At 46.3% G+C, this 22,017-nt stretch overlaps 1 protein-coding gene across 3 annotated transcripts in view; it reads left to right on the forward strand.

Annotated features, from left to right (window-relative positions):
* The window catches only part of LOC147712865 (uncharacterized), a 244,564-nt gene that overhangs the window by 56,009 nt on the left and 166,538 nt on the right, over positions 1 to 22,017 (forward strand). For all 3 annotated transcript variants that reach the window (XM_086923527.1, XM_086923526.1, XM_086923528.1), the window contains exon 2: positions 13,585 to 13,682. In XM_086923527.1, the coding sequence (XP_086779653.1) occupies positions 13,605 to 13,682 (78 nt within the window). In that variant the 5' untranslated portion in view covers positions 13,585 to 13,604. The remainder of the gene's footprint in view (positions 1 to 13,584; positions 13,683 to 22,017) is intronic.

Genomic DNA, 22,017 nt, shown 5'->3' on the forward strand with positions numbered 1-22,017 from the left:
GGCGAGTTTCCCCCCACTCTTTAAAAATCTGCTGCTAGAAGATGCCATTATTCATTTTTTGGGAGGCCAGTGAGTCGTGCTTTCAGGGGTAAAGCTTGCAGGCTTCCCAGTACAACTACTCCAGTCTCAGGGTTCCCTTTTCTTCTACCAATTGTTTGCAACATCTGGTGTGCTGTATGTATTTAAGATGGTTTATGGCTGCCGGGTCATGAAAACTAATGGTAAAGAAGCTGTCTGGTTGTAATTCACAGATTCATGCAAAGCAGCTGCAGTGGCTTGGTACTTGCATGGTGGCACCCAACCCTGGCAACCGAAGCACGATGGGAGCAGGAATCTCCTGCTCTGCCCAGTTGATCCATCCTCTCTTGTCTTCTAGACTATACTGGAGGCAGCCTTCAAAGCATACCCACTCCTCAAGAGAGGAACTAACATAGCCACCACCAGCGATTTGATTATAAAAGTAGGAGCCTCACTAGAATATTCTTATTAACCCCACCAAGGCAAGGCTCGCATCGTCACTGTGTTGTCATCTTGGACATTCTGTGGAGTGCTTCCTGAGCCCCTAAGGCAGAGGAAAAGTCTGTCTACGGTCATGCAGTTCTACCAATCTTTAGCCTGTAAACCTCCCTGGATCTAGAGACGAAGGACACCCGAAGAGCTGACCATGAGCAACTCTAATGTCTTCGGACAGGTCCCACCAGAGAATGTGGAGAATGACCATAATCTTCATTTAACTGCAGTTGACCTACTCACAGGAGTGCTGTGCCTAGAAAGCAATCACTCTTCTCTGCAACAATGCTTCCTTGTTTCTTTGTTACTATTTGCACACCCCTTTAGCAGTCCTGATACCTCCATGCTGAAAGTGGGCATGGCATGAATGAGTACACATTACGATCCTCTCTCCTGAGTACCAGCAAAGTGGCTCAGAACCACACTTGAGGGTCACCTTGAGGTAACCCAGCTGTACGTTGGACCAGAAATGGCTGTCCCCAGTGTCGCCAGTTTCTTGAACTTGTGTAGGAGTTATGATTTTTTTGGGTGCTCTTTTGTTCTCCTGAAAAATGACCAGAAACTTGATTTTGGGAAGAGGCCAGTCTTAAGCAACTTCTTCATTTTTAGAGGTTGAAGCATAGACCATGAGCCCCCCTCCAGGTCTTGAGATACAGCCTTTTGCAGTTGGAGGGAGCCCTCTGCGTTTTTGAGAAACTGTGATCTTCTGAGAAACCATACTACAAACAAGTACCCGACAAAATCTACGGAACCAGTACTTAATCTAGAAGTTTATATGGACTATAACTTGTGAATTCTAAAGACATTATACTAACACTGTTCCTTAGTACTATACAATTCTACACAAGACATTTTTTAATGAAATACCTCTGAGCATTCACTTTTACTCAATACCATTGTTATGTTTCCACTTGAACCTTCACAACACCTGCTATGAGCTAGTCCTTGACTACAAAGACGGGAACCCCGGCACTCCAATCATTCACATGTACAATGTTGTATAGGAGTCTCTAGAACAAAGAAACACCATAATGAGGGAAGAGAACAACATTTGGTCATTAATTACAATGATTTATTTGCTAATAAGTATCAAAGAATATAGACAATAGCACTACATCCAATATCTTAACATTTACAAAGGAGAGGTTCTGTGATGTGCTTAGAATTCCAGTTCTTTGTCAAGTAGAACAGAAAACAAGCACTGGCGTTGCCAATAGGTCTCGCAGTAGGAAAGTTGGAGCTATTACAATTGCAAATAACAATGCCTTTTATTTTTGTTTTCATTTTAAAACATAAAGGGCTTTGTCATTTACAAAACCAATAGCTCCAACTTTCCTACTGCGAGACCTATTGTGCACTGCACAGTGTGGGTGAAAGTGGCACTGCGTGGGTGTGAGTGGCTTTCAGTGAGTTGCGTTGCGTGGGTGAGTGACGTTGCATGTGTGAGTGGCGTTGCATGTGTGAGTGTTGCGTGGGTGAGTGTTGTTGCGTGGGTGAGTGTTGTTGCGTGGGTGAGTGTTGTTGCGTGGGTGAGTGGCGTTGCGTGGGTGAGTGGCGTTGCGTGGGTGAGTGGCGTTGCATGTGTGAGTGGCATTGCATGTGTGAGTGGCATTGCATGGGTGAGTGTGGCGTTGCGTGTGTGAGAGTGGGCTTGCGTGGGTGTGAGTGGCATTGTGTGTCTGAAAGTGGTGCTGTGTGGGTAAAAGTGGCACTGCGTGGGTGTGAGTGGCGTTGCGTGTGTGAGTGGCGTTGCGTGTGTGAGTGGCGTTGCGTGTGTGAGTGGCGTTGCGTGTGTGAGTGGCGTTGCGTGTGTGAGTGGCGTTGCGTGTGTGAGTGGCGTTGCGTGTGTGAGTGGCGTTGCGTGTGTGAGTGGCGTTGCGTGTGTGAGTGGCGTTGCGTGTGTGAGTGGCGTTGCTTTGAGTGAGTGGCGTTGCATGTGTGAGTTTTGTTGCGTGGGTGAGTGGCGTTGCGTGGGTGAGTGGCGTTGCGTGGGTGAGTGGCGTTGCGTGGGTGAGTGGCGTTGCGTGGGTGAGTGGCGTTGCGTGGGTGAGTGGCGTTGCGTGGGTGAGTGGCGTTGCGTGGGTGAGTGGCGTTGCGTGGGTGAGTGGCGTTGCGTGGGTGAGTGGCGTTGCGTGGGTGAGTGTGGCGTTGCGTGGGTGAGTGTGGCGTTGCGTGTGTGTGAGTGGCGTTGCGTGTGTGTGAGTGGCGTAGTGTGTCTGAAAGTGGTGCTGTGTGGGTAAAAGTGGCACTGCGTGGGTGTGAGTGGCGTTGCGTGTGTGAGTGGCGTTGCGTGTGTGAGTGGCGTTGCGTGTGTGAGTGGCGTTGCGTGTGTGAGTGGCGTTGCGTGTGTGAGTGGCGTTGCGTGGGTGAGTGGCGTTGCGTGGGTGAGTGGCGTTGCGTGGGTGAGTGGCATTGCGTGGGTGAGTGTGGCATTGCGTGGGTGAGTGTGGCATTGCGTGGGTGAGTGTGGCATTGCGTGGGTGAGTGTGGGCTTGCGTGGGTGAGTGTGGGCTTGCGTGGGTGTGAGTGGCGTTGCGTGTCTGAAAGTGGCACTGCGTGGGTGTGAGTGGCGTTGCGTGGGTGAGTGGCGTTGCGTGGATGAGTGGCGTTGCGTGGATGAGTGGCGTTGCGTGGATGAGTGGCGTTGCGTGGATGAGTGGCGTTGCGTGGATGAGTGGCGTTGCGTGGATGAGTGGCGTTGCGTGGATGAGTGGCGTTGCGTGGATGAGTGGCGTTGCGTGGATGAGTTGCCTTGCGTGGATGAGTGGCGTTGCGTGGGTGAGTTGTGTTGCTTTGGTTAGTGGGGCGTTGCGTGGATGAGTGGCGTTGCGTGGATGAGTGGCGTTGCGTGGATGAGTGGCGTTGCGTGGATGAGTGGCGTTGCGTGGGTGAGTGGCGTTGCGTGGGTGAGTGGCGTTGCGTGGGTGAGTGGGGTTGCGTGGGTGAGTGGGGTTGCGTGGGTGAGTGGGGTTGCGTGGGTGAGTGGGGTTGCGTGGGTGAGTGGTGTTGCGTGGGTGAGTGGCGTTGCGTGGGTGAGTGTGGTGTTGCGTGGGTGAGTGTGGTGTTGCGTGGGTGATAGTGGGCTTGCGTGGGTGTGAGTAGCGTTGCGTGTCTGTAAGTGGTACTGTGTGGGTGAAAGTGGCACAGAGCCTTTGATGTGGCCTGGCGCAGGAGAAATGCTGCTGCTGCTAATTAAATATAAAAAGTGTTTAGGGACTCACGGCTGCCGAGAGTAAAAAGGCAGTGCTGGGAGGGGGGCTGCGCACCAACTGAAGTGCTCTGGTTGCACGGCCTGCGGCTGTGTGAAGTGATAAGCCTTTGAAGTACACAGGCATGCTGTGACTGAGGTGTGAGAGGTCTGGCAGGGAACAGATGGCCTGGCTGTGAAGCAGGGGGCGGTGCAGCGCTGAGGAAGCCTGTGGGAGGGTTATTGATGCCTTTGATGTGGGGGAGGGAGGAGAGCCTTTTGCGAGCCTTGTGCAGGAGAAATGCTGCCGATGCGCGTGCATGTTTAATCACGTGATTCACGTGAACTTAAAGAAAACAGCGGCTGAAAGCCCATGGTTTGAAGAGGATTTTGCCGACATGAATTCTCGCTCCGCTCAATGCGCTTGCGCGCATTGATAGGTCGCGAGACCTAAAAACCAACGCGCGTTTCGTCACCACCGTGACCTTCTCAAGGCTGTAGAGATAAGCAGGAATACAATAGTTGGCACATGTATCAGAAATGGTAAAGCCACAACATACCTCATTATATTGAAGAAGAGTAGTGGTGTAAATAGAGTTGCAGTCAGAATTCAAAAGGAAAAAAGGAAAATAACACCCAGAGCAAAAAAAAAAAAAATTATTAAAGTCTGTAAACACCAAGCGGTGAGTAAAGCATACCACCACACAAACACTGTGCAGTGATTCATGCCATGACACATTTAATTATAAAGTGAATCTCGGAATTTAGAAAAATACGTGAGAAGAGAGAACCACTCAAAAGTCTAAGAAGACGGTCGTTCGAACCTTCCATTTACCCAAAAGAAGAGAATTCTGAAATAAGACTGAAGGATAATAACCTTAGATCATGTACACACGGGGGCCTGAAAACTTCTTCTTTGGCTCAATTGTCCCGCACATATGAAAACTCCTGGGTCCTTCCTCGAATCTTTATACAAGTGGACTGGAATTATAAAACTGTATTTATACCGATTAGTAAAAAATTTTGTTTGCACATATAAAAAACTTGTGCTAAAAGTTTCTTGTTATATTTAAAAAGGCTCACTTCTAATAACTACTTCTGGTCCTCTTCTTTCCTTGTTATCTTTGGCACAGAAGCTAGGTTCTCCTAAACGGGAAAAGCAGGTTACTGCGGACGTATTGAGCAAATTACAGGTCAGTGAGGTTGGACGATATAACATCGGGTTTGTTAGATGCAGGAGTTTTTTTTAAACACGACTATACTCCATTTACGTTTATGTATAAAAAAGTTTTTTATAGCCTCCCTTTCTAAATATCCCTTTCGAGGACATGTCGGATCGTGTCCCCTGATGCTCGCCTATGTTACGTTACTGACGTGCATACTGAATTACTTTTGACACTGATATGGACCAGGGGGCACTTATTTGACCTCATACAAAGATAGCTAAATGCTATTTACCATTGGGCAGGTTCATATTGTGTATATATATATATACACCTGCTATCCTCACTGTTTACAATCCAATAATATGGTAGGCTGACACAATGAGGGTGAATAGTGTATTGAGAAGAAGAATTCAACCCCCCCATGCTTTGCTACCACTACGCATTCGCATTTACATCACAGAACCTCTCCTTTGTTGAATGTTAAGATATTGGATGTAGTACTATTGTCTATATTCTTTGATACTTATTAGTAAATAAATCATTGTAAGTAATGACCAAATTTTGTTCCCTCGCATGATTCCTGTGATAGGTATCTCCCCTCATTACGGTGTTTCCTTGTTATAGAGACTCCTATACAAAAGTGTACATGTGAATGATTAGAGTGCCGGGTTTCCCGTCTTTGTATACATTGAACAAGTCCCTTTGTGCCTTGTGCCTACTGATACTCTGGGTAGTGGGGTATCTTACCCTGAGTGGCACATTAGACTTTTGATGTTTAGTATAACTGTGTTAAAACGATCCAAACATACCAGTGTCTGATAATACTTTTTTGAAGTCCAACAGTTTATCCAGCACTACCTTGTGTGGCCCTCCAGCTAGTCCTTGACTGCATGGCTAGAAACCAACCTTCTAGATGGTCTCTACGACTTCTGGGATCTACGAAAAGTCCGAACACTTATGAATCAATCTCCTTCAAGCTTCACAGAAACAGAGTTAAATATCTTATTTCTGGGTTCAGACATTCAATCGGGCCTCTCCAGGGTTTGTGGGCCCTTTCTTGATTGCATCACTCAGGCTTTCAGGTTTGAAATAATGCAATGACCTCTATCACTGTCAAGATAATATACAAGCATACCTGTAGAACTTCGGTGTGTATCAGCATCCTGGCTTTATGGCTCCAAGGCAAACCACTTTACTGGCTCACTGATGATCAGCTTGACATAAGTGGGTCTGACGGTAGAGGGTGGATATTTGTAGAGCTTCAGGAATAGCTGTACATTGCAGGTCTACATGTAGCATTATTGCGTTTTTGGCCCATTGATTCTGCATCCCGCATAGATTTTATATTGGTCAGTTACACACATCACTTTGTGATTCCTGGCCTACCTATGTGGTCTTTCGTTTCTAACTCTGCGCATGGCATTACGTTGTTTTGCTTTTAATTACTGGGTCAGGTTTTAGATTTTCATTTTTTGATCCACCGGCATTGCTTTAGGTTTCTGAGTCACATACATCTTTTTGACTCTTGGCTCACCTACTTGGCTTTCTGTTTCTGGCTGACAAGACCAAATTTAATGGCTTATGACTATAAACTTGGATGTTTTTAACAAAAAGATTATGCTGTTCTTATGAATTGAGAGACAAACACACAGGGAATTATAAACCAACCCAACCACCGGAGTTCAAAGTTGGAAATCCATTGTATTGGATTGTAATGCCCTCACACACCCTGTCGGGTGTCATGCTTCATCATTGGGCTGCTCCTTGTCTGGTTGGTGGTGCAATACCCGACAGGCTCCCTATAGTAGGGGCACTTTAGTGGAGATCTTTTTCCAACAGTCGTTTGGTGAAGTGCGGGTGGGGGGTCTCATGTGTAGATGTGTGTCAATGTTGGAAGTGAATATAAAATAGGGTTGGGAGTACCTAAGAAAATAACTTTAATCAAGTGGTCTCCTACCCTAAGTAACAAGCATTTGCAATGCAATAGGTCTCGCATTAGGAAAGTTTGAGCTATTGGTATTGTAAATGACAATTTTTTTATTTATATTTTGTTTTTGAAAATAACTAAATTAATAGCTTTGTCATTTACAATGCCAATAGTTATAACTTTCGCAAATGTGACACCTATAGCATTTGTAATGCAATATGTGTTGTATTTACGTGACTTACATGTATTGATATTACAAATAACAATGGCTTTTATTTTTTTTTAATAGTTAATAATTAAATAAGTTATTGTAATTTATAATGGCAATAGCTTAAAGTTTTGTAAATAACTTTTGTGAAGATTATGTTCAGTGTATTTTATTGTGACGAAATTCCAAGAACAGAAGTGAAATATTAACATGTTTTTGTTACATTTTGTAATAAAGCTTCAAACATTGAGAGAGCATATTTGAACCAAGTGTTGTTGAATGGTCGCAGAGATTGATGATGTGGTGGCGCTGAGTGATGTTGTGATGGCAAACGAGTGATGCTGTGGCGTTCAGTGATGCTGTGGTAGCACATAGTGATTTTGTGAGGGTGAGGGGGTGTGAGGGTGAGGGGGAGTGAGGGGGTGTGAAGGTGAGAGGGGGTGAGGGTGTGTGTGAGGGTGAGGGTGTGTGAGGGTGAGGGTGTGTGAGGGTGAGGGTGTGTGAGGTTAAGTGAGAGGGTGTGAGGGTGAGAGGGTGTGAGGGTGAGGGGGTGTGAGGGTGAGTGAGGGGGTGTGAGGGTGTGTGAGGGTGAGGTTGTGTGAGGGTGAGGTTGGGTGAGGGGGTGTGAGGGTGAGGGGGTGTGAGGGTGAGGGGGGTGTGAGGGTGTGTGAGGGTGAGGGTGTGTGAGGGTGAGGGTGTGTGAGGGTGAGGGTGTGTGAGGGTGAGAGGGTGAGGGGGTGAGAGGGGGTGAGGGTGTGAGGGTGAGGGGGGTGTGAGTGTGAGAGTGTGGGTGAGGGGTGCAAGGGTGTGAGGGGGAATGGGGTGGTGAGGGTGTGGGGTTGTGAGGGTGAGAGGGTGAGGGGGGTGACGGGGGTGAGGGTGAGTGAGGATGCGGGTGTGTGAGGGTGAGGGTGGGTGAGGTGGGTGCGGGTGTGTGAGGGTGAGAGGGTGTGTGAGGATGTGTGTGAGGGTGAGAGGGTGTGTGCGGATGGGGGTGAGGGTGTGTGAGGGTGAGTGAGGGTGAGAAGGTGAGTGAGGGTTTGTAAGGGTGAGGGGGTGTGAGGGTGAGGGGGTGTGAGGGTGAGGGTGTGCGAGGGTGAGGGTGTGTGAGGGTGAGGGTGTGTGAGGGTGGGTGAGGGTGGGTGAGGGTGGGTGAGGGTGTGTGAGGGTGAGGGTGTGTGAGGGTGAGGGTGTGTGAGGGTGAGGGTGTGTGAGGGTGAGGGTGTGTGAGGGTGAGGGCGTGTGAGGGTGAGGGTGTGTGAGGGTGAGGGCGTGTGAGGGTGAGGGCGTGTGAGGGTGAGGGCGTGTGAGGGTGAGGGTGTGTGAGGGTGAGGGTGTGTGAGGGTGAGGGCGTGTGAGGGTGAGGGGGTGTGAGGGTGAGGGTGTGTGAGGGTGAGGGTGTGTGAGGGTAAGGGGGTGTGAGGGTGGGTGGGTGAGGGTGAGAGGGTGTGTGAGGGTGAAAGGGTGGGTGGGTGAGAGGGAGGGTGAGGGTGAGTGTGTGAGTGAGGGTGAGGGGGTGTGAGGGTGAGGGGATGTGAGGGGATGTGAGGGTGAGGGGGTGGCGGCTAGGGAGGAATGGACAGCCACATCCAATCTATATTTACTGAAAGGTCTTCCCATACACTGTTACCTATTTGAAGATCCTTAACCCACTCACAAATTGCAATTTCTGGCATTGCTCTGAAAGCAGGCTTAATAAGGTATGTAGAACCAGAGCGGTAGACACACATTGCTCCACGATAAGTTAACTTGCCTTGAAGCAGAATTAATAAAATTAAGCCATGAATGTTTTATATGCTAAAATAAATTAGCTACGTTATCTGCATCAACATTAGTTGAGAGGCCAAAGAACAGTGTAAGAAAAATAGGCCCCAGAGGTTTTATTTGTGTGACTTCACTGCATAACAAGATAAGACCACTGTTATAACCTATTTTAAGGCACTGTGGGAGGAAGCGGGCCGTATATATAATTATACTTCAAAACTAATACAGATTAGGTAAAAAGCGTTTTCATATGAAGAGTTATGAATAGTAAAAAAAAAGTATAACTACGTGAGTTAATGGATGCCCAACGCTTCAGCAATTTAATTAGCAGGCTTGAAATCCAAAAATAAATCCACGGGCTGCTTCATAGTTCAATAAGAGCACAGACCCTGCCCTTGTAGTGATAGGGAGGGTGCCGCCGCGCTGCCCGCGGCGACCCGGAAGCTCTTGGCCGGCCGGCCAATCCGCTCGCGGCCGGCCGGAAGTCCCGCCTCCCGAGGTCCGTGAACAGGCATGCCGGCGCATGGAGCGCCCTGCCGGTCCGGGGTAGCCCGGGTCCCCAGGAGGGGGCCGGGGAGAAGGAGTGTGGCGCCTGTTGCGGGGCTCCTCTGACCTGAGGGAGCCCCGATTCAGAAGAGGAGACGAGCCGCGCCGTGAGGAGCCCCGCCAGATGAGCGGAGTCGGTGATTGGGGCCCAGGGCTGATGTGAAGTGCGTGCGTGCCTATGCCTGGGGGGGGTGGGGGAGGGGGGGTTGTGTGTGTGCGTGTATGCGCGAGGGAATGTGTGTGCGCATGCGTGACTGTGTGTGATTGAGAGAGAATGCGAGGTAGGGGATAGTGTGCCTGTATGTGTGCCTGTATGTGTGCCGTATGCCTGCGTGTGCATGCGCGCGCCTGTGTGTGTGTGTGTGTGTATGCGTGCATGCAGAGGGGTGGGGGCTGCCTGTGTCTGTGTGTGAGCAAGGGCTTTGCACCGCGCATGCGCAGCTATCAGACGCTCGCTCCCGAGGTGAAATCTGACCTCGTCAAAGCGCGAGTCTGGTAGCTATCCACATTCCTAAATACGGGCCACAATAGGTCTGAAGCAGACACCTTCAATGCTCACGCATTGAGGGTAGGTCTGCTCGACCTAAAAACAAAACTATAAGGCGGAAGGCTGAAGTAATGTCTCAGGTTGTGGCGCTCTTATAAGTAGTGTATCAACATGTTTCTCGCAAAACTGAGTAATCTAGATGCGATTCGTCAGGACCAAAAGGGGGTAGGGGGGACTATCTACACCTAAAACTTAGAAATGGTGTTGTGGCTACACTCTCACATCAACCATAGGACTAAATAGTCGAATACCTGGAAGTACTGGAACTACCCAAAGTAATGAACTGACCAGGCATTACAGTACCCGGTAGGTAAAACACACGAGGGGTTCCTCATGTAGTTTGTGTCGATCGCACGAAGCTGCAGACCTACCCACTCCTACCGGACCCGTTATGAGTGGGTAGGTCGTAGATAGTTGTTTCCCCCTTTTGGTCCTGGTCAGTATATTTTGAGAAATTGAAGCTCAAACTTCACATATATTTCACACCACAGGTGATCCAAAGATCCACGAGCTCAAGCACGCATTGTGATCGTTTGGCCACAACCTGAAGGAATAGTTGTGGCGGCTGCCTGAGGTCTCTGTGCCCATGGGGTGGGTAGGATGTGCTTGGGCATGGGGCACGTCTTGAACCACAATATCTGCGCTTCAGGAAGCTGCTAAAAACACATCTTTTTCCCTAGCCTCCGTGCCCCCTCCTGTTTTGATTTCTCACCCTCCCTCTCTTTTGCTCTCAGCTCCCGGTCCTCAGTTCTGCTGAATTAGGGCTCTTTTAGCGCTGGGATTCCTCCGGGTGACTATGCGCTTTATAAAAATAAATAATAATAATAATAATAATGGGGGTGTTGGGCATGGGGGTGTTGCTAGCTGCATTCCTGATATTCCTTTGAGGCCACGTTTGTTGTTCGTAGCCTGGAGGCGGACGCTAAAAGGCTTGCTTTGTGTTTCGCCGCCGCATCCCTCACACAAGCACCGATTTCCAGATTAGCATCAGGAGAAAAGATTGCCCTTATCCACTGTCGGTAATTTTCTTTGAGCCAACCTCATAGTCCTGTACATTTTCTATGAATTAAATCCAAATGTCTTCCTGTGCAGTTTAAAAAAGAAAGAGAACCTTCTTCTATCACTGTCTAAATGTGCATCATGTGCATCCTCGGCAAACCATGTGCTGCAGACTATGTATTCCATTGTAAGCTATGTCATTGCTAACGAATACTACTGGAAGTGTGATTTGTGGAGAAGCTTCTATCTGTTGTGTGTCTCTCTTCTCATTTTAGGAGTTAAGTCCAAGTCCAAGTACAAGACACTCTCTCATTGTGGCGGCCCGGTGCTGTTGAAAAGTTTTTAGTTTGGTGACACTCCAAAATGAATGATTTGGTGAACAGCGTGCCAATACATGACGTCCCTAGGCCAGTGAAAACTTCAGAGGATTGGACTGATGTAGTAACATTATAAGGATGAAGGTGTTAAGTGTGTTTTGGAATCCTTGAAGGGGTAGATGGCTCTTTGCAAGTCTTGCTGTATGAAGTTACCATGACCTATTCAGGTTAGAAAACATCAATGTACAGATCACAGAAAGTCGTTGATTGGCAAATCGTGAATTATAGTAGAGGATACACACATGCCTTCACTACTGTGTGAATGTTCACGATTCCATCTTTTGAGAAAATGCTACATAATTACACTGCACTCAATGCAAGATACACTCCAAATAATACCACACAGTGCCACATAATTACACGCCACTAATTACTCTACTGAATGCAACATACACTCCACGCAATACCACTCAGTGCCACATAATTATATGCTACATAATTACACTGCACTCAGTGCAAAATACACTTCAAATAATACCACTCATTGCCACATAATTACACTCTACTGAATGCAACATACACTACACACAATACCACTCAGTGCAGGCAGAATTTGCCAGCAGTGCAAGTACAAAAAAAGTAGAAGACATTTTTTATGTTAAAATCCTTTTTTAATCAGTTTTTTCAGTTGTATATAATGTTGTCTGTGTTTGTATAAAGGTAACAAAAATGCTTCACACTTTTTATTATAACATTTCAACATAATGCACAACAGCCACAATGCTCTGCAACATGGCCAAAAGTTCTGGCTAAACACATAAGGTCCCAAAGGCAAGACCTATTGGCTATGCCAATGCTTGTTTAATAAGATAGGTAAGATCAGGAGAGATGTTCAGATTTCTCCACCACCTCCCTGTTATGCTCTGCTGTGACATTTCCTAAGGTTTGGTTAATTTTTTATAAATTGTTATTTAGCACATTTACTCCTTTAGCCTTGCAGTTAGTTTGGGAGGCCCCTTTCATGAAGGCCAATGGGCATGCTCTCAGATAAGAGCCTTCAGTGATATTATTATGATTTATGAATGATGATAAAATGTTTTGTGACTGTGCTGTATCCTTAATGGAGATGTTAGCAGAATCTCCATGACTAGGTATTGTCTGTGTATCGCCGTGTGGACATATATTTTATTTGTTGGTTTTACAGTGATGAAATATAGTGAAAAAACTCTCTCTTAGGGTGGTAAAGATGAGAGCGCTATGTGCTTTTTAAAATACCCCTCACACACTAAAAAAATCCAGTAGTGTCATGCTTCATCATTGGGGTCTTCCCGTCCCTCTACGGGGCGGGGCGTGCTACGACCTGACCGACTACGCGGGAGCACTGAAGTGGTGACAGGACTATGTGATGGTGCAAGGTGGGTGGTGTCAGTGAACGTGTAGGGACCTAACAATGTGTGTGAGTACAAAAATTAAAAATCCTCTGGCTAGTAGAAAAAAACAATTTATTCACTTCTCTAGCTGGGGACGTTAAGAAGGGGGTTTTGGGGTTGAGCCGATCGCTACAACCTGGTCTACATGTTTTGTAGGCAGTCCCCTACTGCCTACTCATCAGGACCTTCTACTGGTCCCTACTAAAATAAGCTCAGTTGCTAAGTGTTGTCAGCCTGTCTTCCTAAAAACTAACAGTAAAAATCCACTGTTAGTTTATGCTTCAGGGCATGAGCTGGCCCCAGGGAAGCAATAATTAACAAAAATAGTGACCTAAATGTGGTCTTGTTGTAGCAAGCGCGTGGTGCCCCATGAGCTGACAATCGGTAGGAATTCCCGCGGCGCTATTGTCCGCATAGTCCCTAAATCTTACTTCTACCAGTGTTGCCGCTCTGCTGAATGCATGGATTTTTTTAGTGTGTGAGGGGTATTTTAAAAAGCACATAGCGCTCTCATCTTTACCACCCTAAGAGAGAGTTTTTTCACTATATTTCATCACTGTAAAACCAACAAATAAAATATATGTCCACACATTGATAGAATCTTTTTGTTTATGCATATCAGTTTGGAGGGTGATTCTATCAATACCTCTGCACTTCCCCTATTGTTTTGGAATTGTCTGTGTATCCTCTGTGGTTGTAATGGGTAATTTTTGTGGTGGAACTGTCTCATGTCAGTGAAAGTAACGATGCTGAGCCTCCTTAGTAGAAGAGCAGGATATACACTTGTCGATGGATGTGTAGGGAACATCCCACTAATTTGAGGTATATGGAAGAGCCTACGTGATTAAAGCGCAGGGGTGCGAGTATTTTGGTAGCTGAATTCTCTGAAGTCCTTATGGTCATTTGACTAGCCGTACCTGGCTACAGGATCCTAAATAATAACGGTTTCCTTGTGTTCATGCTTGTCTTTCTCTCCTCTGCAGGCTCTGCACCCCACAACACAATGTTCCCACATACTGCAGGAGGCAGTTGGAGCAGCAGCGTATTCCCTCAGGATGGAAGCAGACCTCACCCCAGGGATGTAAGTATCTTGTCATGCAACAGGGAGTGTAGAATGTGAAAAATTAATTGAGGGAAATATGAGAATGGATAGGGATGCGTCGCGGTGTAGGAATACACGAGATTGGCATCCGGCATATTTAACCTGTTGAGGAATGCGTGAAAAGGGCAGAGGCTATGTTATGGAGAAATAGTGTTGTAGAGTGAGGTCAAACTGCACCAAAAGGGTATAAAGAGTGGGTGAGAATAGTGAAGAATACGCACTATAGGTACAACTGAATATGGTAACGACTGATTTCTTTAAAATATTTTTTATTAAATGTTTTTATTGAAATTTTGTATTACATTACATCAAGTATGCAAGTGAGCAGAGATCATTTTAACATGAAAGTACATTGATCCATGGCAAGAGTCAATGTAAAGAACATTGGGAAGATACAACATCAAGGGAAGGAAATTAACTCTTACATATATTCGCTGTGCACATTTTCCGCAGCCATCGACTGTGGAAAAATCCCATGCCCGCCTTCTGATGTAGTATTAGGGAGTATTCTGGTTGGGGGATAAGTATGTCCGAGTGAGTTTAAGGACTTAGTGTGAAGCCTCTGCGTCTCCTTGTGGTGCCCCTCACCTGGCATTGAATGTGTGCGTTCTTGTTAACTGTGTATCTGAATCGGAACCTCCGATCTAGGGAAGAGCTTTTCAACCATGGGGGATGAACTGGGGGGATCGTACTGCGGAGGTTCCAGTAAGAAAGGGGTCTATTCTAGGTATGGTCTATGGAATTCGGTAGGACAGTTTGGAGGGAAAGCGCGCAATGTGTGCTCTATGTATCTCTTGGCGTTGGTGGGGGGTAGTGCCATTGTGGTGACCATCCTAGGTGGTGGCACATAATTGTGTGTTACCTTCCACATGCCTCTGGGGGGGCTCTAATGGGGACTGTGGCTGGGAGGTTAGGGAGGAGGGTGACTGCGTTGTCTCGTGGGCAAATTTGTGCATCAGTTGTGCCCATTCTAGGGATATTGGATTTTTTCGTATGCCTCTTACCTCTTCATTCTGCAGTACTTCTTCCTCTGCTGTACCCCATTTCTCATTGCCCCTATCCAGGCAGCCTCGGTGAGGGGGGGGGGTCCAGTCCTCCCGGGGTGCGCCAGTGCATGGCTATCCCTCGCTTAGCTAGGAGAATAGCTAGTGAAACGAATCGGTACTGTACCTTCTCGTTTTTCCGTTTACGGAACATACCGAGGGCACTGGCTTCCCACGAGTACATGGTCAGATTATTTGTGATCTCTTGGAGTGTGTGGTGTACTCTGCTCCAGTATTGATGGACAATTGGGCAATCCCAAAACATGTGTTTAAAGTCTGCTTCGGGGGCCTGACATCGTGGGCAGGCGAAGCGTGTGTCAGGGTAGAAGCGGTGGAGACGCTGTGGGGTAAGGTATGCTCTATGAAGTATATTGAATTGAATGTTCCTGAAGCGTGCATTTCTGGAAACTTTCTTGGGGTATTCTAAGGCTCTTTCCCACTCTTTGTCGTTGAATACCTGAATATGTTAACGACTGATATGTGAGATCAAGTTATAATGGAGGATGACGAAAGGGGCAGATGGGGACATGTGAACATGAGGATGTGGGATGTACAACAATTTGGGATGTACAAGAATTTAAGATGATTGAGAGTATGGGGTTGGGGGATGCTTAGGATGTGGGACAGCTGTGAATGTAATGTGGTGTGGAGAGATGAAGGGCAGTTCAGACTGGAGGAATGAAAGAGGTGTGCGAGGGGGGAATTAAGGACCCTTGACAGTGTAAGGACGAAAGACCAATGAGAATCGAAGTATGAAGGACCAATGAGAGTCTAGGCATGAAAGGCCCATGAGAATTTGAGAGCTGGTGACTTTTGTGAATGGGCTGAATAATGGGTCAGTTGTAAGAGGGATATGAAACTATGGAAAGAAAAATAAAATGCAAAACAACTAACCAATTTAAAAGCTACTTTAATCGTAACCGTATATAAATAACATGCTCACTAAGAAATAATGTACTTGTTTTACAGCAGCTGTACAGTGCATTCTCTCTGGAGTTTTGAATTAGATTCCTGAAGTAGTGCTCTTTGTGTATGACATTATAGATTGGATCGGCGCCCGCAGTGTCATGGGTAACAGCACCCCATTATCTGGAAAAGTGTTCTGCGTGCCTGATAGATTGATGTAGTCAATGGGGATTAGTGATGTTTTCTTGTCTGTGTGAATCACTTGTGTACATCTGATTAGGAAACAGGATTTCATGGATGACACTGGGGGCCTCTTCAGAAGCCTTCATGGTTCCTTTCAGATAATAAAGCAGACGTAGATTGTGACTCAAGTTAGCAAGCACTAGTATATTCATGACTGAGCAAGAGACATACATAGTATAAGGGCAGTCCACACTGATATTCTTGTTAATAGCACAGCTATTTATGAGAAGCAGTCTGCAACCCGCTTTCTCTATTTCATGTCAATATGATCAATGTCAATGCTTCACGTGGAAGACTGGAAAAACAACACAATGTCCGTCTGTACTTGGATGACAAGCAGAAAAGGGGTCTAAAACTGGAAGAGAACTAATTACACGTAGAAGATGGAGAAGGTTGCCAGAAGGAGCATTTCTCATGAATGCTAGCAAGTTGGCAGAGTGAAAATGAAACCAAGTTTGTCATCATAATAGCTTTATTTCGTTCAAAAACAGATCATAAAAGCACAATGCAAATTCCATAAAAAGAATGTTGCACATTTTGATTATATACATCCATACATCTTAGAGTAATCACCCCATTCCTCTCCAGCCGAACAAAGATACTGCTCAAAAGATAATACACAATGATAAGGTTGATGACAGCCTCTCTTGTTCCCACAGTTTCTTGCATCTTTTTTTATAGAGCAGAAGGAACAAATCATGATTCGTATAAAGTGTCAGTGCAACTAAATTTGAAACAGTAAAATTAATAAAAAGGTCATAATATTGCCATTAAGAGTAATACATTAAAATGGATAAAAAATGACTTTTGAAAAGTGCGTATAAGTAAGGGTCCCAAACAGGCAGGCAGAACTTTAAGCATACTTGTGCTATATGGGTACTTAAATAGGTCCGATAACATTACCCCACCTTTATACTCAACCCAGCGGTCCATATCAACAGAGGCATGAATACACTAAACCTCCAAGGCCATACAGCCTGTAGATACCTTGCAATCGCGAAAACCACCAACCTTGTGGAATCAGTCCTTAGGATCCTTAGGGTATCCAAGTGTATCCTCGTACAAATGACATGCATAAAGGCAATACCTATTTATTTCGCTGAGGGCTGTACGCAGGACAAAAAAACAACAAATGTGCTTACATTTTTCTGATAGTCTCCCTTTCAGGAGCTGAAGCAATGAGTAGGTAGAATAAATTCTGATAACATGAGGGATATACACGGGGGCAAGTGATGTGAAGAAAAATACCTGAAGCATGAGAGAAAACGACAAGAGCGCGGAGGAAGGTGTAATCCATGGTGCATTTCGAGGAGCAGAAAAGTAGTTTCAGGCAGGAGTAGAGCACAACAGCTACAGGGACTCTGCACCTTCAGGGAGCAGTTCAGATTTTGTATTTATATGGGTGCATTGACTTTCATTTTCTGATATGCAGCAACTGCCCTGTTAGAAATGGGGGTCTTTAGTTGGCAATGGTTGCACCTTTGTCCAAGTAGGCACTCTTCTTCCTAGTCAGGATAAGGGAGTTGCGCCCTTAGGCAACCCCATGGCAGCTTGTCACTAGCAGACGGGCTTATCTAAGAGGCAGTGTGTAAAGCATTTGTACATCCATACAGTAATGCAGTGAAAACACTACAAATGGACACCACACCAGTTTAGAAAAATAAGTAATCTTTATCTAAACCAAACAAGACCAAAATGACAACAATCCACAATACATATACCAAGGTATTCTCAAAACTAGCTTATTCACACAAATAAAACGTGTAGCAACAAATAAATCCTGGAGATATTACAACAGCTTGACAGATGGAAATCCAAAGTATGGCATAGACCACTGAGCCACACAGAACCCCAAAGAACAGCACCTTGGCAAACGATGAAAGCAAAGATGGTGCACGGCGTCAGGACGGTGATACTTCGTTGCGCCGGGCGTCGTTGGTTCCTTACGACCACAGGGATGGTGATGCGTTGGTTCCTAACGACCCCAGGGAAGGTGAGGCCTCGGTTCCTTACTGTGATGCAGGGGAGGTGAGGTGTCTGCACCTTACTGTTGTCGTGTAGGTGAGGCGTTGGTTCCTTACTGTTGCCAGGAAGGTGATGTTGCGGTGGCAGCAAGGCTTCTGTTCCTTACGACGGTGGGGTGTCGATGGATTCAGGAAGTCACCCACGTACAGTATCGGCTCCGCGATGATGAAGCACCTGCGTCGATGAGGTTTGGGCTGCACTGCGAGTCTAGGCAGTGCCTCATGAGTGTCACGAGCGGTGCCCTCGGCTCTGATGCAGGCAGCGGCCTCGGTGACTGCGTGTGAGTCGATACAGTTCGGCATCGGCAGGCATTGAGGCTGCGTTGCAAGGTGGAGCAGTGTGTCGTGCTCTTCACGAGCGGTGCCCACGGCTTCGTTGCAGCTCGTGCGTCGCTTGCTGGTGTTCCAATTTCCATCTGTGGCAGCTGAAACAGCAGTTTCAGATGCAGGAGGGCAGAGGAAATGAAGTCTTTGTATCCCTGAGACTTCAGAACAGGCTCTACACCAAGCCCTTGGAGATCTTCAAGCCAGATACACTGCACATAGCAAAGTCTTGGTCCTCTCCTTGGCAGAAACAGCCTCGGCAGGCCAATCCCAAACAGCACACAGCACAGGGGCAGTAAGTCTCCTTCAGCTTTTTCAGCTCTTCTCCTTGGCAGAGGTTCCTCTTGATTCCAGAAGTAATTTAAGTTTCTGGGGTTTGAGTCCCAATATTTATACCAAGTTTCCCTTTGTTCTCTTGTGACAGAGTGTATGTGGTCAATCCAAACCAGTTCAGTCCTCTCTGGTCCAGCTTCCTGGCAGGAGGTGGAGACAGCATTGTGTAAGGCAGATCAGACCTACTCAGGTGCAGGGACTCTAAATGCAGCCCTGCCCTGGCTCATTCAGGAAAGGCGAGGCACACATGGCTGTCTGAGAGAATGCGCATCCCCAGCTCCTGTCACTTCAAAGCCAGACAGTTGATGCACAAACCAGCAGAGGCATACAGGATAACTAAGCAAGAAAATATCCACTTTTTAAAAGTGAAATTTTTAAACAGACAATATAAAAATCATCTTTACTAAAAGATGCATCTTTATATTCTGAGTTCAGGCATACTAAACTCCATCTTTCGATCTTGTCCCAATAGGAAGTAATACTTACAATATATTGTAAATAAACTACCATTCTATCCAACGGGACAGATAGCTTTTCAATAGTGAAAAATGAAATACGCTGCATTTCACTATCAAGGCATATCACACGCATCGGTACATGTCCTACCTTTCACAAACACTGCACCCTGCCCACAGAAGTACCTTGGGCCTACCTTAGGGGTGTCCTGCATGTAAGAAAAAGGAAGGTTATGGCCCGGCAAGTGGGTGTACTAGCCTGGTCGGCATCGCAGTAAAAACTGCACACACACTGCAGTGGCAAGTCTGAGAACTCTTTGAAAGGCTGCTTGTGTGGGTGTCACAATCAGTGCTGCAGGCCCACTAGCAGCATTTGATTTACAGGCCCTGGGTACACACCGTGCACTGTACTAGGGTCTTAGTAGTAAAAAACAATAAGCCGACCTTGTAAATGCCAATCCTTAAACACAATTTACAGGGAGAGCTACGCCCTTTAGCACTGATCAGCAGTCGTAAAGTGCCCCGAGTCATAAAACCAACAAAAATAGGTCGGAAACAAGTGGCCAAAAAGCCAAAAGTCTGGAGGTAAACCAGCTGAAAAAGCTAACACGTCCAGAGACAAGACTTTGGCTTGCATGCATGTTGTTTCTGATTATCTGAGATTCCACTGTAGTAGAACATGACTGGCTCCTCTGTCAGAGAAGCAGGGCAGATATAGACCACACCCTCATTACATTCCAGGAGAGAAACTCATCCACAGCTCTGCTTTCCTATGCTCCCATCTTTCTCTCTGGTCAGACCACACAATATGTATGTGTGCAATCAGTCAACCCTGCAAGTGTTTTGTCAAAAACAGAAAATGCATAAGGTAATGTATTTGCTGTAAAAGCTCTGTTTATTTAAATTAGGTTAATAAACCGGTTATCACATGGGAGAACTTATGAGTTTATAGAGAAAAAGATGCCCATTGATTTGACTTTTGCTCCATGCTGAACACAAATCTTGCACTTGGTTGAGTCACTTGTGCCTGCCTTTACTTTCGTTCTGTAATGGCTCTCTGACCTATATAGAAGTTGATTCAAGTTGGAAAACTCACTTATGTATTCAGTTTTAAAGACCTATACAGTTGATCTCGCCATCCTCTATGATTAATATTCAGTTTCTCTTCTGCAAGGTCCCATTAAGATTCTGGAGAACCATATTAAAAAAAATGTATGACCCTTCCTTAAACTGCTTTTAATCTTGGGATACGCCCATTCTAGTTTTAGACCTCTGCACAATTCTGAATCGGTGCTTGTTTTATTGTTTGAGTTTCACTGGGTGTTGGGTCAAGGTGGCTGCGCAATCTTGATCCTGTTCGCCCTATCAGCCGCTTTTGACACCATCTCCTATGAAGTGCTTAGTTCCAGGCTCCATGTTATTGGTGTCAGAGGAAGGGCTTGTAATGGCTTCCTCCTGTCTTAAGTCCAAGCAGTCAAAATTCTCTCCTGTCTATCATGTCAGAACATCAGTCCTATATTCTGCCTTATCAGAAACCTTGTTAGAAATTAAACCTTGTTCTACGATAGATCGTGATGTAACCATACAGAACTATTCCCCCTGGATAGGAAAGGTGATCAACACTCTAGCGCCAGAATTTCTTTTTATCAGTCGCAGAAAAACTCCTTCTGAACCACTGTTCTCTGAGAGGCTGAGAGCTCAGAAACAGCTGTGTAGAAGGAAAGAGCAAATTTGGAGTTTTAATTATGCTTCTCAGGATAGAGATACGTATAATCAATCCATTGCAGAGTATAAAAAGCTTAAATTAGAGGACTAAACCAAACACTTCTCCAATAAAATTCTGCAATCTAATAACTAGCCACACGCTTAAAGGACTGCTGTATCAACAGCAAGGAACTTTTCAACATAAGGAATTCACCCACTCCTCGGCAACAAAAAATGGCATCACACCCTTGCAAGCTCTCTGCCACACCCTCTCAGACTTTTTTCATAACAAACTCAACACCATCTACCAAGACTTTGCATCTCAACCCCTTGCCGAGGACAGTGTCATCCGCATCACACCGACCGGCATATACCCACACCATCACATCTTGTGGAACATCCTCTCCATAAAGAAAATGTTGCCCATCATGAGATCCATCCACTCTGGAGCCCTAACAGCACCCTGCCCACGTTGTACTAAACATCCCCTATGGACCCATCAGCAAAGAACTACCCAAGGTCCTCAACTTTTCAATCACTATGGCTGACTTCCTCCAGAAATGGAAACATACTGATGTGAAGCCGCTGAGGGGAACCTAAGAACGACCAACCTATATCCCTTCTCCCTTTCCCAGCCAAGGCCATCAACAGCCAGCTCATTAGACATCTGGAGAGCCACAATCTTCTGGGGCCCTTCCAATCAGCCAACCACAGCACAGGTCCGAGACAGCCCTAGTCGCAGGCACAGATGACATCAGAATGCTATTAGACCACAGAGAAACAGCGGCCCTCATCCTCCTCAACCTCTCAGCAGCCTTCAACACCATATCCCACCACACACTGTTAAACAGACTCCACCAGATCAGAATCCAAGAGGCAGTCCTCAAGTGGATCGCTTCCTGCCTCACAGGAAGCACAGAAGGTCATTCGCCCGCCATACTCCTCGCTCCCTAAAAACTTCGCCTGCAGCGTACCTCAATGTTCATCACTCATTCCCTTCCTCATCATACATATACATGACACTGCTGCCAAACATTGTCAAGAGTCACGGACTCAACATCCTCTCCTACGCCAACAACACCTAGCTCATCCTTTCCCTGACTAACAACAACTCAGCAACCACCAAGGACAAGTTCCAGAGATGCATGATAGATGTGGCCGCATGGATGAACAACAACTGTCTCAAACTCAACACCAACAAGACCGAGGTACTCCTCTCCTGGAAAGGAAAGGACACCCTTTGGAACAATGCATGGTGGCCACCAGACCTGTGCCCGACCCC

Source organism: Lissotriton vulgaris, chromosome 5, assembly GCF_964263255.1.
Source record: "Lissotriton vulgaris chromosome 5, aLisVul1.2, whole genome shotgun sequence".
Lineage (NCBI taxonomy): Eukaryota > Metazoa > Chordata > Amphibia > Caudata > Salamandridae > Lissotriton > Lissotriton vulgaris.